Source organism: Amphibalanus amphitrite, unplaced genomic scaffold (genome assembly GCF_019059575.1).
Source record: "Amphibalanus amphitrite isolate SeventyFive unplaced genomic scaffold, NRLGWU_Aamphi_draft 000706F_arrow, whole genome shotgun sequence".
Classification (NCBI taxonomy): Eukaryota; Metazoa; Arthropoda; class Thecostraca; order Balanomorpha; family Balanidae; genus Amphibalanus; species Amphibalanus amphitrite.
In genome coordinates this window covers 342,831-357,028 of record NW_024882200.1, presented here as the reverse complement: position 1 = coordinate 357,028, position 14,198 = coordinate 342,831, and the positions used below count along the sequence as shown (strand labels likewise).

Below are 14,198 nucleotides of genomic sequence, written 5' to 3'. Positions count from 1 at the left end.
TTTATTGAAGGGTATTGACTTCTGATAAACACTTTCACTTTATTTTCATTCCCAAGATCTGTGTCATTCAACATTGTCGTTTCGTCATTATTTACTGGACTTTGCAGCTAGCACGCCATGTCACTGTTGCAGAACACTGTCAGTGCAAGTATTATATAGCATGCAATAATATTAACATTATATAGCAGGCGTAGTAAAAAGATAGTCATTTCATTCAACGTCATAACGGAAATAAGGCTGAACGGCTACAAGTGCAGCCGAACTATGTAATTTCAATTTGGAATTCCAACTAAGACTGGATCCAGCATAGTCCGGCAAAGTGCCGGCGCTGCCGTATCGACGCTTGCCTGAATGGGTAGACTGTACCGGAAAGCACAAGTGTATTGCGGGCAGCCTACCTGGCCTTTAGCGCTCAGCAATCAGCAGTGCATACCGCATAGAGTTAGTTACCTGGGTTGCGGAGCCGATGGATTTTTTGGTGACTTTTATTCCGACTTCGGAGTTCGACTCCGCGGATTCTCCGGCTTCAGAAATTGACTCCGACTCCGACTTCAGTTCGGACTCCGAACAGGTCTCTTTATTTCTCTTCCGACATGAGCTTTACCATGGAAGTTAAGTTCATGTCGCAGATATTTGTTATAGGTACCTGGCGCAATGCACATATACCCATTTATAGAGGCGGCGGAACGGGGAGGGCACCGGGGCACCGTGCCCTCCTTTGATTTTGGCATTTTAACATTAGCCCAATGGGCGTTGCGTGGAAAGAATGGGACCAAAAGTCAGCAGTGCCCCCCCCCCCCCCTGGCCCCCCTTAATCGAAGGTGTTCCGCCGCTACTGGAAAAACCTGCAAAAGTTGAAGTAGGTTTTGGCGTCTTTTGCTTTTTTCGCTGAAAGCGGTCGTCCGAAACGGAAGTATGGTCGCTTCAACAAAATGTTTTGAGATCACCGAACGTAAAATTTTCAGGCAAACAGGTGTAGACTGTAGGCCTGTAGACTGAAGGCCTAGGACTTTGAGCAGACTTTGAGCCATGCATTGTTGACTCCGACTCCGACTCCGAATCCGGGCAGAACTGTCGACTCCGAATGACTCCGACTTCGACTCCGACTCCGACTCCATAGCCTGTGGCGGCTGCTCTAACTTTCAAGAGTTGCAATCATCCCTATTGTCTAATGGTCGCTACTCGATAAACGTGCACATTTTCGCCGTAGGTTTCCTGCGATGGCAAGCACTACTTCATGCTTACATATGTAGGCGCCTCGTTTTGTTTCAATTTACTTTTCCTGACTAGCGTAACATCGTTTGCCCGTCTCGGCCCTGCCTGTAAACTGAACCTTCCACGGTCCCATTCGGTCCGGCCGGCTCCCCGTATCTCAGTGCGTGGAAGCAGGCGCCAGTCGGACCGCAGTCAGCTGACTATACTCCACGCTACCCGGTAGCCGAGAGCGTGGATCGATGTCTGGCTCTACCGACGCCGCCTGCCGCACGCGCTCAGTCGGCTGATTGTGAAACGCTGCCGGCGAGCCACGCCACGTGTTTGGGAGTTCGAGGATATTGTAGAGTTTGAGATGGACGCCGATCCCGTGCGATGTCTTCTTCGAGCGGCCAACTTTGCGGCCATCAAACACAAGGACCAGCGGAGGAAGGATCCCGACAAGACGCCCTACATCAACCACCCGATCGGTGAGTAGGTCACCGCGGCCTGTCACGTGGTACTGTGCTGCGGTTGATTGTGTATGGTAGACGCCGTCACGTGACCGATAAGTTAGCACGGGATTATTGGACGGCGGAGATGACGTCATATCAGCGTGATGGTGAAGAGTGGCACTGGCGTGGTGCGAGAGTGCCGTCATTTATTGCCATTTCTCATTCGATGCCGTCACCTCCCTGACCTTTGCTTGTGTATGGTCAATGGTGTCGCCCCTACGACCTATCTGCGAACGTCATTTAGGTTTTGGACGAAGATGAATGCTATGTTAATGACGTAGTTGGCCCCACTGCAGACACGACGTCAGCTTATTGTCCGGAAACTGGTCGTCGATACAACTATTACAAGCTGGCCCGGCGTCATTCGTCCCGCGTAGAAAAGAGATGGTGATTTTATCGTTGTTTGTATTACGTTTATTTTTTACGCATTTTCGTTATAACCAACAACTACGCTTATTTTCAGAAAAAGAGCCATCGACGCTTTTCCTTAAACACGAAACATTTGTACATGTTAACAGTTGTGCAGTGTTTTTTCTGCCTCTAACACCTTCTCCCCCTCTCCTACACCCCCCCCCCCGCCCACACACACCCAATAACTTTTCTAGTAATTGATCAATCAGTCTCATTAGTAGTGTTTCTTCTCTCATTTGCACAGTACCTTAAACATGCTTAAACTAACCTCTGTACACATCTATTGCTGTACGTTTAACGTTTGAGATCCAGGGATTACCGGTGTTGTGTAAACCAGCCAAGTATTGGACACTACGGGGCGGGCTTTCACACCAGTTCATCATGGTGACGGTCGGGGGAGTTAACACTACGCTGCGCACATTGCTACATGGTCATTGGTCAATTCGAACCTTACTAAAGCCATGCAAAGAACAGTGGCGGCGGAATAGGGGGTGCAGGGGGTGCAGCTGCACCCCCATCGAAAAACATGGGGTGCAAACATATCTTTTTGCACCCCCAAAATTCGTACAAGGGGCCCGTCGCACCATCCAATATATTTTCTCCTGAAAACCAGTGATCGGGAAACGAACATTGATGTGGAATCATCCGGGATGTCCAATTAATTATGGTCAGGAGCGCCTCATGCTAGTCTTTGAGGCCCCCACACCGGCTAGAAGTGTCCCGAGCCGCGTTTGGTACTTCACGCGGCATCTGAGGGCCCCCACGAGTTCACGACGGCCTCAGAGGGCCCTTTTATGACGATCTCTGAGGGCTCCCACCTGAGGGCTTTGACCCCTGGGGCCCTACAACGGCCACTAAGGGCCCTCATGACGACCGCTGAGGGTCTCACAGAGACTCCAGGGCCCCAAGGAGACTCCAGGGGCCACGCTGGCCTCTGAGGGCCCCTATGACGGCCTCTGAGGGCCCTTACGATGATCTCTGAGGGCTCTCACGAAGAACTCTGTCCCCTGGGGCCCTATATCGACCACTAAGGGCCCTCATGACGACCGCGAGGGTCCCACAGGACTCCAGGGGTCCCACTGGCCTCTGAGGGCCTCTACGACGGTCTCTGAGGGCCCTCGTGACGGCCCTAGACCCAATTCAAGTCTGAGGGCCCATTTGGCTTCAGACGGCCCAGCGACGGCCTCTGAGGGCCCCAACACAACCAGGCTGCAGGGGCTATGCTGGCATCTGAGGGCTCTGCAACGGTCTATTGAGGGCCCTAACAATGTTGGCCTCTAGCGGGCTTACCAAGGCCTCTGAGAGCCCTGCAAAGATATCTGAGGGCCCATGAAGACCCTCAATATGGCCAAGGACCCTCATGACGACCTCTGATGATCCTCTCGAAGGCTTCTAAGGACCCTCACAACAACTTCTGAGGACCCCAGGACGGTCCCTGAGGGGCTAAGGGCCCTGACGACGACCTCTCTGGGCCCTCACGATGGTCTCTAAGACCCAACGCAAGCTCTAAAGGCCCACACTGGCGTCTGAGGGCCCCACGACGGCCTCTGAGGGCCTCGACGCAGGCAGGCTCCAGGGGCCATGCTTACCTCTGAGGGCCCTCTTGACGGCTTCTAGGGCCTAACGAAGGCTTCAAGGGCCAACGCTGGCCTCTGAAGAACCCTACGACGACCTAGGAGGGTCTCAACTCAACGCAGGCAGGTGCCAGGAGATATGCTGGCCTCTGAGGGCCTCGCAGAGTTCAGATTCAGAGGATCCAACGACCTTTGTGGACCTTACGAAATACGAAGGTCTCCGAGAGCTCACGCAGGCTCCTGGAATTCCACACTGATTCTCAGGCCCCATGTCGGCTTGTTGAGGCACTTTATCTGCTCTTGGTGCCCCGTCGCCGGCCTCTGAGAGTCTCAATGTCGGAACTTATGGGGCCATGGGCCCTACACCGGCTTTTATGGCCCCTACATCGACTCTTGGGACTCATGACCTATGAAATGTGGGTCTAAAGCGGCTTCTAAGAATCCCCATGCTGGTTCTAGTAGCCGCTAGCCGAATATTAGGGCTCACACGCGAGCTCCTGGGACACCGTGAATACCCCAGGGGTCTACCTGCCTCTAAGACCCAACACATACTTTTGGGGCTCAAAAGCTTGCCCCTGAAGGCCCCACTGAGACCCCTTTCCTCTATTCAGTCCTCCATACCGGCTCTTTAGGCTAAACATCGGCTCCTGTGGCCTCCAATGCCATCCCGGCTTTGGAGGGCCTCCATACAGGCTTTTTTGGGGTCCGATGCCGGTTTCTGAGAGCCCTCAAAAGACTTTCGAGCCTATACTGCCTTCTGAAACCTGTCAGCAACTTTCAAGGGACCGACCCTGATCGGAGGGCTCATTCCATGTAGGTCTCTGGAGGAGTCACTATGTGGTCGGTTTCCAAGGGGCTTCTAAAACATCTTCTTGGAACGGTCTCGTGGGGCCCTCAATCGTCCATTGCGGATCCAGAAAAGTTGTTTGAGACGCTGCGGGTGGTGGCTAGACTAAAAGATTAGCCGATAAAAAACTAGCTGCATTTGCTTCCTTATGCTTTCATTATTTGAGACAGGTAGGTACCTACACCGCAATTTCAAATCTTTTACAGAACTTGTGTGTATGGGGATAGTTTTCCAAAATCTTCGTTTTTCATAAATCAATAAAAATCACTCAAAAAAAAAACTGAAGGGGGGCCCAAAACTTCCAGAGGGGCCCCTTGAGAAAACTTTGCACCCCCATCCAAAATTACCTTCCGCCGCCACTGGCAAAGAAATAGGCATGCAAACCATTTTTAGACCTGCCGTTCCGGTTCAATCTAATTCAAGATATGACGTCTTACCGATCACTACCAGCAGCGCACTAGCACCTCCGGAAAATCGACCTTTATTGCTATACTTAGTTACAATTTACGCCATAAATACGAGCGATCGATACCAGTTCCTTGCAGGTATGGTTACATAATCGGCCACGTGACCGATCAGCCTGGCCAAATTGGCGCGCCGCAGCTAATAAGATAATGGTTCTGTAATTATGCGGCGTGGACGTTCGCCTGCCGGACGCTGCACACCGGCAGGAAAAGAAATTATCTGATGAGAGCTTGCCCACTGGCGGATCCAGCCAGAGCTTGAGCGCGGGGGAGCATACCCATAACCCAGTTGAACGTAGCGCCGGGCCGGGTGTGTTTGACCCCCCCCCCTCCTCCCCGCGACCTTTCGCAGATATATAAAAAATCACGGCGCGGAGAGCTGCCATTTACTGCACACTTGTTTAAGCATCTTTTCTACACAGACCTAATGCTAGATAAAAAATCATTAAATAATGTTGACCTCATCACATCGCTGCAAGAACTCGTTAATCACCCTGGTAAATTTACAGAACATGCCCGTTTCACGTTTCTACTGTTGCATGAGACCATGCAAGAACAGTACGCAGCCGGGCAATGAGGTGCGAGACGGCTAAGCTGAAGTGCGATCGCAAGAAGTGGGAGGCTGGGAGCCATTGGTATTTTTCAAGATGCGTGACGAGAACGTTAAATCATGTCAAGTTCACCTTAGGGTCAGTGGACAGAGAGAAAAGTGAGAAAGTAGGCGATTACATATAATCACCTGCTCTCTGTATGATACGGTAGGCAATCATATTTAGGCGTGGGCTATAGTCGGGAGGTCGTGGTGAACCAGAAACGTGGGTCGACAACCAGATGACTTTGTGTTGCACACGCTCTATGCGGTCTGCATGAGACTTCGGTCGCCCCACTCCACACTTGACACTGCACTATAGCATTCCAGTGTGGACTAGAGTTCTGCACGGCTGCAATTTTCCACAGCCTAGCCGCCCCGCAGCCGTGGCTCCACAGCCACAGCCGCCCACAGCCGTGGCAAACTGTGGGCAGCCAGCCGTCAGCCGGCCGTGGATACTTTCAATGAAATGCAACCAAATAGTATTTAATAAGTTTTTAGTTGAAACATATAGCCAAAAGCACATTGCAATGGGCTATAGATTCTCAAGCTCATGAAGCATCATAGATTAAGTGGTTGTGTATCTGGCTTTAGGCCGAAGGCCTGAAGCCTGATGCGCATCGCATGCCTACACAAGCCCTTGCAAGGGGTTAAGAAAGATGGGTAGGTAGGTACCTACATCAACAGAAAACATAAACAACGAACCAGAATAGAAGCACTAGCAGTGTAGACATCTAATGCCAAATCCTGAAGCATGGTTGTGGGACAAAACAAGTAACAACAGACCCTGATGTTTTTCATTATCAATGTTAGGTATGGAAAATGAAACTGAAGTTGATGGATCAGGATTGTCAAACAGTGATTGTCTAGTCAAAACACTTGCTTCTTTCTTACCTTGCATATTTTCTGGGGTGTGATATGCCAGGCTTGAAGCAGCCTTCTGAGCAAGTCTCAAACTAATTTGATGTGCAAGGCATCAAAACACTAGTGAGTATCCAAGAAAGAAAAACATTCATCTATTTTGATTTTTCCAAATAATGATCTTCGCTCAAATCCCCAAGGACGTGTTGTAGGAGTTCCATACACTCGCGCACACCTGCTGCGCATGTATCGCCGTGTCGGTGTGCCACTGCCAATGTACATATCCGCGCACACACACTGCGCATGTGACATGGTGCAAGACAAACCGTCTGGCCCGTAGTGATTGGCGCATGCGCATAGTTTGCTATACTGTCTATCGTCCGCGTTTTATGTACATTAGTAAATTCTGACATTTTGTAAATACACTTCTCTACTCATCGGCAACAAGGCTTTGGAGGGAAATGGAAGACGAGGAAGCGAGGGCGACATGAAGAGCCCTGGTGGCTGACCGAGTGCTCGGAAAGGAACACGTTTCCCGATCACCACGATCGGATGACTGTAAACTGGGACGACCGTCTCCCCCACAGTTTACACTGGTGACCCCGACGTGATCCTCCAACCCAGTCATGCCGAACGCCCCGGAGTTGGACAACGCAGCACCGCAGGGCGCCCCTCTCGCGACTGTGTCCAACGGGCCTCCAGCTGAGACCGCTCAACGGCCGCTAGCTTCATTCCGCCTGCCGCCATACACACCAGAAGAGCCCGATCTATGGCTCCTACAGGTCGAATGCGCGTTCGACATCAGCGGCGTAAGCTCCGACGAGCTCCGGTACAAACTTCTAGTCGCCAACCTGCCAGCGACTATCGCCGTCCAGGTCAAGGACGTGATAAGGACATCAAGGTCATTCACCGCCCTGTGCGACGCGCTGAAGTCTCGCCTTGCGCAATCCCGGGCCGACAGGCTGCAGTCGCTACTCAGCCGACAGCAGCTCGGCGACCAAAAGCCGACGGCGCTCCTCCGTTCCATGAGGAACGAGCTGGCCGCCGCCGGGGACGCTCCCGTGGACACGGAGCTGTTCCGGACACTCTTCAAACAACGTCTGCCGCAGCCCGTCCGCGCTGCCCTGGCGCTACTGCCGGCCGACAGCGCACTGGATGCGCTGGCAGAAGCGGCAGACCGATACCTGGACGCCAGCGGACCGGACCCGAGGGTAGCGGTCGTCACCGCCCCGCCGCCGCAGCCTGCGACACCGGCACCGGCTCAACCTTCAGCCGGACTAGAGGCCGTCGTAGCGACCTTAGTCGCCAAGATGGACAGCCTCCAGGCCAGCCACCGAGGCCTCGAGGCCAGCAACCGGCGCCTACAAGACGCGCTCCGACGGGATCGTGGCCGGAGCCAATCCCGCCGACGACGGGCGCCTAGCTCGTCACGGCCGCCGACACCAGCGCGCTCTCCGACGCCGACGAACGAAGACGACCTCTGCTGGTGCCATCAGCGGTTCGGCAGCAGGGCACGCCGCTGCGAATCGCCATGCAGTTGGGCGGAAAACTAGGCGGCCCCGCGCTCTTGGCGCAATGCGCGGGCGCACTTCCCACCGCCGCGCCGCTCCTCTTCGTGCGGGACACGAAGACCAATCATCAATTTCTGATTGACACCGGAGCGCAGGTCAGCGTGCTGCCACGCCGCTGCCTACCCAAGAAGTCCACGCTGACCCCTGCTCCTGCCGTCCCGATCACCACGATCGGATGACTGTAAACTGGGACGACCGTCTCCCCACAGTTTACACTGGTGACCCCGACGTGATCCGGGCTACTCGTGGACCACACCATGGAGTCGAGCGAAGCCACCCGGCAGCACACCGCCCCTCCCGCAACCAGCTTCAGCTCGCCGGCACCCGAACCCGAAGCAGCAGGTCGGCTCACAGCCCTGCTAGCCACCATCGCGACCCTCATCGTCCGAGTACAGCAAATGGAGGCCACCCAGCGTCGACTCAAAGGCGCAGCAGCGCAACTTGGCCGAAGCCAGCATCAACGACGCCATGAAAACCGCCCTCTAAAGCCAGCGCATCCGTCAACCTACGAGATCTGCTGGTACCACCAGCGCTTCGGTGCCAGAGCGCGTCGCTGCAAAGCGCCGTGCAGTTTCTCCCACCGCAACAAAGGTCGACATCGCAGCCGTCAGACGCCTCGCCCGTCACGCCCTCCGACGCCGACGTACCCAGACAGCTCTGTCTGCTGGTACCACCAGCGTTTCGGCAACAAGGCCCGCCGCTGCGAGCCTCCGTGCAGCCGGTCAAAAGCATCTGCCGCCGCAACACTTCTCTTCGTGCGGAACACGAAGACTGCCAAGCAGCACCAGATCGACGCTGACGCCTCACTCAGCGCATCTCCTCGTGGCAACCTACCGAAGCGACCGACGCCGACGCCAGCTCCACCCAACAAGCAACCGGTAGCCGCCAGCGCGCCAACCAGCAACATCGACCACTGCGAGCCTGCGTCTCCGGAAGAGACGCCACACCAGCCTACGCAGCAGTCTCCTGCCTCTGCGACTCTGCCACCACTAGCTGCCAAGTCGGACAGCATGGAGCTGCTGCCGCAAGACACGCCGCCTGCAGAACGCCCATCTCCAAGGGCAGCAACACCGGAACCAGCTCCGCTGCGATCCATCCTGCGCTCGCGCCCCGATCGCGAAGTACGGCCTCCAGACCGATCTCGACGCGTCACGTTCACTCGCGACCCGTCTAGGGAGGGGGTAGTGTAGGAGTTCCATACACTCGCGCACACCTGCTGCGCATGTATCGCCGTGTCGGTGTGCCACTGCCAATGTACATATCCGCGCACACACACTGCGCATGTGACATGGTGCAAGACAAACCGTCTGGCCCGTAGTGATTGGCGCATGCGCATAGTTTGCTATACTGTCTATCGTCCGCGTTTTATGTACATTAGTAAATTCTGACATTTTGTAAATACACTTCTCTACTCATCGGCAACAAGGCTTTGGAGGGAAATGGAAGACGAGGAAGCGAGGGCGACATGAAGAGCCCTGGTGGCTGACCGAGTGCTCGGAAAGGAACACGTTTCCCGATCACCACGATCGGATGACTGTAAACTGGGACGACCGTCTCCCCCACAGTTTACAGTGTGAGCCACAATTGCCTCTTTCAATCAAAAATTTTACTTGAGTTTTTAATAACGTAAATACCAAAGAAGTGGCAATAAATTGTTTTGTGTCACTATAAACAGCCATGAAAATTAAAATTAATATATAATAATGCTATACAGTTGAAAACTTGCTCTCAAACAAAGATAAATTATCATTTTCTTATATTTTCAGAAGAAGACGTCATTTTATTAGTAAAGTCAACAGCTCGCGTAAGAAAGATTGTGTTCAGGGTTTTCACCATCATGTGAATTACGTGTTCAGGGTTTTCACCATCATGTGAATTAACCGTAAGTAAGGTTCATGCTCACTTACAATCTAATTCCATTGGCTTCGTTGATCAGCATTTTCTGTTAGCGGTCACTCACACACCAGTTTGAACATAAAGCGCCAGTTTTATATTTTGTAATTGGACTTGCCGAAAATCCAGAAATACATCTAGGAGGTATTTTAGATAATATTTTATGAAGCCTTTACCTGCCTTTACCTAGATGTGATTTCTTTTTCTATTACCTGAAAGAATTATTGAACGCTCGTCCTCAATAGCTGTAAGGTGCTCTCCTAATGACCAGGTGGGATTGATTTGAGAGGGATGTGACAATGCAACATGTTGCATTTTCTGAAACTGTCAAGCTCTTGATGATGAAGAAACAATTGGTACCTATAATTAGTATTCTGTACCAGAGTGCAAACTCCCCTACAGCAAATGGTAAAACCATTACAGGTTTTCAAAGGCTTCACCACTTTCAATGTTGCTGGGCATCCTTTGCATGATTTTTACAGGCTAGACTGCTTATCAGAATGTAAGATTAAGGATTTAAAATTTTATATTTGAGTACTTAAGATTGAGCTTGAAATCTCACAGCCGTGGCCACAGCCGTAGCCGTGTTCTTGGAGATATTTGCAGCCGCCCCGGCCCACAGCCGTGGGGCTGCAGCCAGCCGCGGCTGCAGCCGGCCGGTGCAGACCTCTAGTGTGGACCCCACATTAGCGCAATGCGGAGCGATCGAAGCCTTTCGGTTAAATTTGACCTTACGTCCAGACTGAAAAGATTATATCATCACACCGAGCGTCTTTTTTCCTTTTCCCACGTAACCAACCTAGGACAAAGCTGTTTTCCTGACTGATTCCAATGCACCGGAGTGGCTGGCAGAGACGGCAATATCCATTTAAGTCAGTTACTTCAGTGCTGTGAGGAGGGTTAGCAGTTCTTGGCGAGAAGAGCAGCACGTTGCACTCCGTTCTTTTCGGGCGCCTTTTATCCGTTCACAGCGTGCAGTGTGTGGCGCTGCAGCAATGCCCTTGTCGTATATGTATGAGGATGTGCCGCTAATAGCCGTGGGGGCAGTCCTCCTGGTTGGTTTTGGCCAGTTTCTCAGTGTTGAGGCCGTAGTAGCGGAGCCGGTGGCGCAGGTCGGCGACCAGGTGCGGCTCGGGCCGCCGGTGCCGGGTCAGTATCTGCAGCGTCTGCAGGTTGAACAGCTTGAAGTCGGCGCAGGACCAGACGGCCGCGTAGCTGCTGTAGTCAGTGTCGACCACGATGTAGTTGGGCCCGGTGCCCAGACTGGGCAGGTTGGTGGCCACCACGCGCAGTCGGCCCGAGTAGTGCGGGTCCACCACGCGCGCCACGCCCACCACGCTGTTGAGCTTCCCGGTGAGTAGCTTGATCTGCTGGTTCTCGACGCCGATCCGGCCGTAGCCCTGGTCCGTGTAGATGAAGTGGGTGCACTTGCCGGCCAGCGATGCCAGGCTGAAGTAGCGGCTGTGCTCGTACCATTTTCCCAGGTAGTGGTATGTGTTGAAGTGGTGGACGGCTGGTGGCGCCGGGCAGCGGCCTAGGAACGGTAGCTGGCCGCTGCTGGGCGCCAGCACGCCCAGCACGACCAACAGCTGCAGCGCCCTCCGGCGGGACGTCATGACGCCAGGCCGGGCAGCTCCGCAGAGACCGCGAGCAGTTACACCGGACCAAGGTGCCGTCGGCGACACACCTATACACAGTTGGCACAGCGACGCACACGACGCACAGTCAGCACAGCGACGCACAGTCGGCTGTAGAACAACGCACACTCGACTGTCTAACGGCGCACAGTCTGCTGTAGAACGACGCACAGTCGGCTGTGGAACGACGCACGGTCGACTGTAGAACGACGCACAGTCTGCTAACGACGCACAGTCGGCTGCAGAACGACGCACCGTCGGCTGTAGAACGACGCACAGTCGACTGTGTAACGGCGTTCAGTTGACTGTGTAACGGCGCACAGTCGGCTGTGGAACGGCGCAAAGTTTGCTGTAGAACGGCGCACAGTCGGCTGTGGAACGACGCACAGTCGACTGCAGAACGACGCACAGTCGGCTGCAGAACGACGCACAGTCGGCTGCAGAACGACGCACAGTTGGCTGCAGAACGACACACAGTCGGCACAGCGACGCACAGTCGACTGTGGAACGACACGCCTTCTGCTGTGGAACGACGCACAGTCGGCGCGGGACTCCGGCCGCGAGCGACACCAAGTCTGACGGACGGACGGTCGGTCGGGTGGGTGGGTGGTTTGTCGGACGAACAGATGGACACTGAGCGCGCTCCCACACCTGTGCCGGTCCGTGGCCAATGAGGCGCAGAAGGAGCGGGACCGTATGCGGGCCGCAGTCGCCGAGACGTCCGAGCAGCGGGCCGGCCGCCGGGCCGTGACGCGTCCTCCGCCGGCCCGTGACGCGTCCTCCGCCGACAGATGGAGCCGACGGTCCGTGTCAAACAGGACACCGGCGGGACACCGAACTGACACAGATCTGACACCGAGACTACACAGTCAGCTGACACAGAACTGACACAGAACTTTTGCTTAAAGCTCAAGCCGACTGAGAAAGGTTCAAGGCAGCCTATGAGAGAGCCGCCTCATACTACTCCGAGACAGCTTATCGACTGACGTGGTGTGCCTGGTGCAATAGTGGGTTATGCTATACGCACATTGCACAATCTGGTGGCCAGGAAGGCTACCTTGAGACGACCCACCGACTGACCTGCTGTGACTGTTGCAGGGGTGGCCTACGCTCTGACCTAGATGACAGAAGCTTCCTCGAGGAAACCCATCGACTGACGCTCTGTGACTGTTGCAGGGGTGGCTTATATTTTGATGGACGAGGGCGATGTTACCGACAGTGAGGTACTGCAGGCCGCCATCCTCCATGACACCGTCGAGGATACCGACACCACTTTGGACGAGATCCAAGATGTCTTCGGCGAAAAGGTGAGACAGGAAGTGGAAGTATGTCGTGCTGACGGGATCCTAGTGAATAGACGCCGTCATAGACTCCCTGAACGGATATCTCTTTTCCTTAGGTGAGTCGCTGTCTTTTGATATCTACTTTTTCAGAGACATTATAAGTGAGTATAGTCAATGGTCACCTGACCTGTCTCCCCGCCGGCCTCCAGGTCCGGTCCATCGTCGCTGAGGTCACCGATGACAAGTCGCTGCCCAAGGCGGAGCGGAAGCGCCTGCAGGTGGAGCACGCCGCCTCGCGCAGCCACCAGGCCAAGCTGGTCAAGCTGGCCGACAAGCTGTACAACCTGCGTGACCTGTGCCGCACCACGCCCGAGGGCTGGGACGAGCAGCGCGTGGCCGAGTACTTCCAGTGGGCGGCACGGGTGGTGCGCGGTCTGCGCGGCACTAACCGGCCGCTGGAGGAGCGGCTCGAGCGGCTGTTCAAGGAGCGACAGGTGCCCGACTGCTGATGGCCTGATGAGTGGTGAATGAATGGAACCTCAGTGGATTGGACTGATGGGCTGAGTGTCTGCTGGCATGTGTAGTGTGGGTGTCAGTGTACTTGCCATACAGATATTTTTTCTGGTTTCTTTATTCGATTGATATATTTAACTATTTGTGAATTGCGAACCTTTTTCCCATTCTATCCCGGTTAAACTCATTTCAACGCAGCACCTGACTGCCGTCTCCCTCTCCCACTCAAGTTGGCGCCTCTTTGCTATTAAACTAGTATCAGTGAATCAATGATATATGCTATATCCAGGTGTGACCATTTGTTTTGCTCTACACACACTTAACATCATCCAGTCAAAAGGCATGAGAACTTCTATCTGAATCTCAATATTCACCAGTTGCATCCTGTTTCCTGATATAACTTGTAAACCATGCTTATGATGGCATGAGTGCTCAACTTCCACTGATACGACGTGCCTGAACTTCGGATTGTTGAATAAATGCCTGTTCAAACTAGAAATGCTTTTCAATTTCACCTATATATGTATGTCGTGAGTGGCGACGGAGCCGAAGAGCTGTGCACATGTTCGATCCGTACTATCCCTTGAAAGTCGAAAACATTTTTTTTTTTTAAGAAGAATATATCCGTTTGCGCGTTGTCAATTGCTTGTCCCATCGCCTGTTGCTCCGTTCGACCGCTTGAAAAAAGAACATTCGTCTATGCATCCGGCGTCCCAGATGGCCGAAAGCTCTAAGGTGGAAGTGACAATCGGCCCGAGTCTGTCTTAGCGAGTTTTGAGAGTCAACAGCGAGTCGGTGTCAACAGTAGCGCCGCAATCGCTGGCTTCAGCGTCATCCGTCATGTGTATC

At 53.7% G+C, this 14,198-nt stretch overlaps 2 protein-coding genes across 2 annotated transcripts; both read left to right on the top strand.

The window, feature by feature from the left end:
- Nucleotides 1–978: 978 nt before the first annotated feature.
- Nucleotides 979–13,848, top strand: LOC122364903 (guanosine-3',5'-bis(diphosphate) 3'-pyrophosphohydrolase MESH1-like). Its single transcript, XM_043335710.1, has 3 exons — nt 979–1,682; nt 12,730–12,860; nt 13,046–13,848. The coding sequence occupies exons 1-3, from the start codon at nt 1,568–1,570 to the stop codon at nt 13,343–13,345; spliced, it is 546 nt and encodes a 181-aa protein (XP_043191645.1). The 5' UTR covers nt 979–1,567; the 3' UTR covers nt 13,346–13,848.
- Nucleotides 7,660–9,436, top strand: LOC122364902 (extensin-like). Its single transcript, XM_043335709.1, has one exon. The coding sequence runs from the start codon at nt 8,281–8,283 to the stop codon at nt 9,211–9,213; it is 933 nt and encodes a 310-aa protein (XP_043191644.1). The 5' UTR covers nt 7,660–8,280; the 3' UTR covers nt 9,214–9,436.
- Nucleotides 13,849–14,198: the final 350 nt, after the last annotated feature.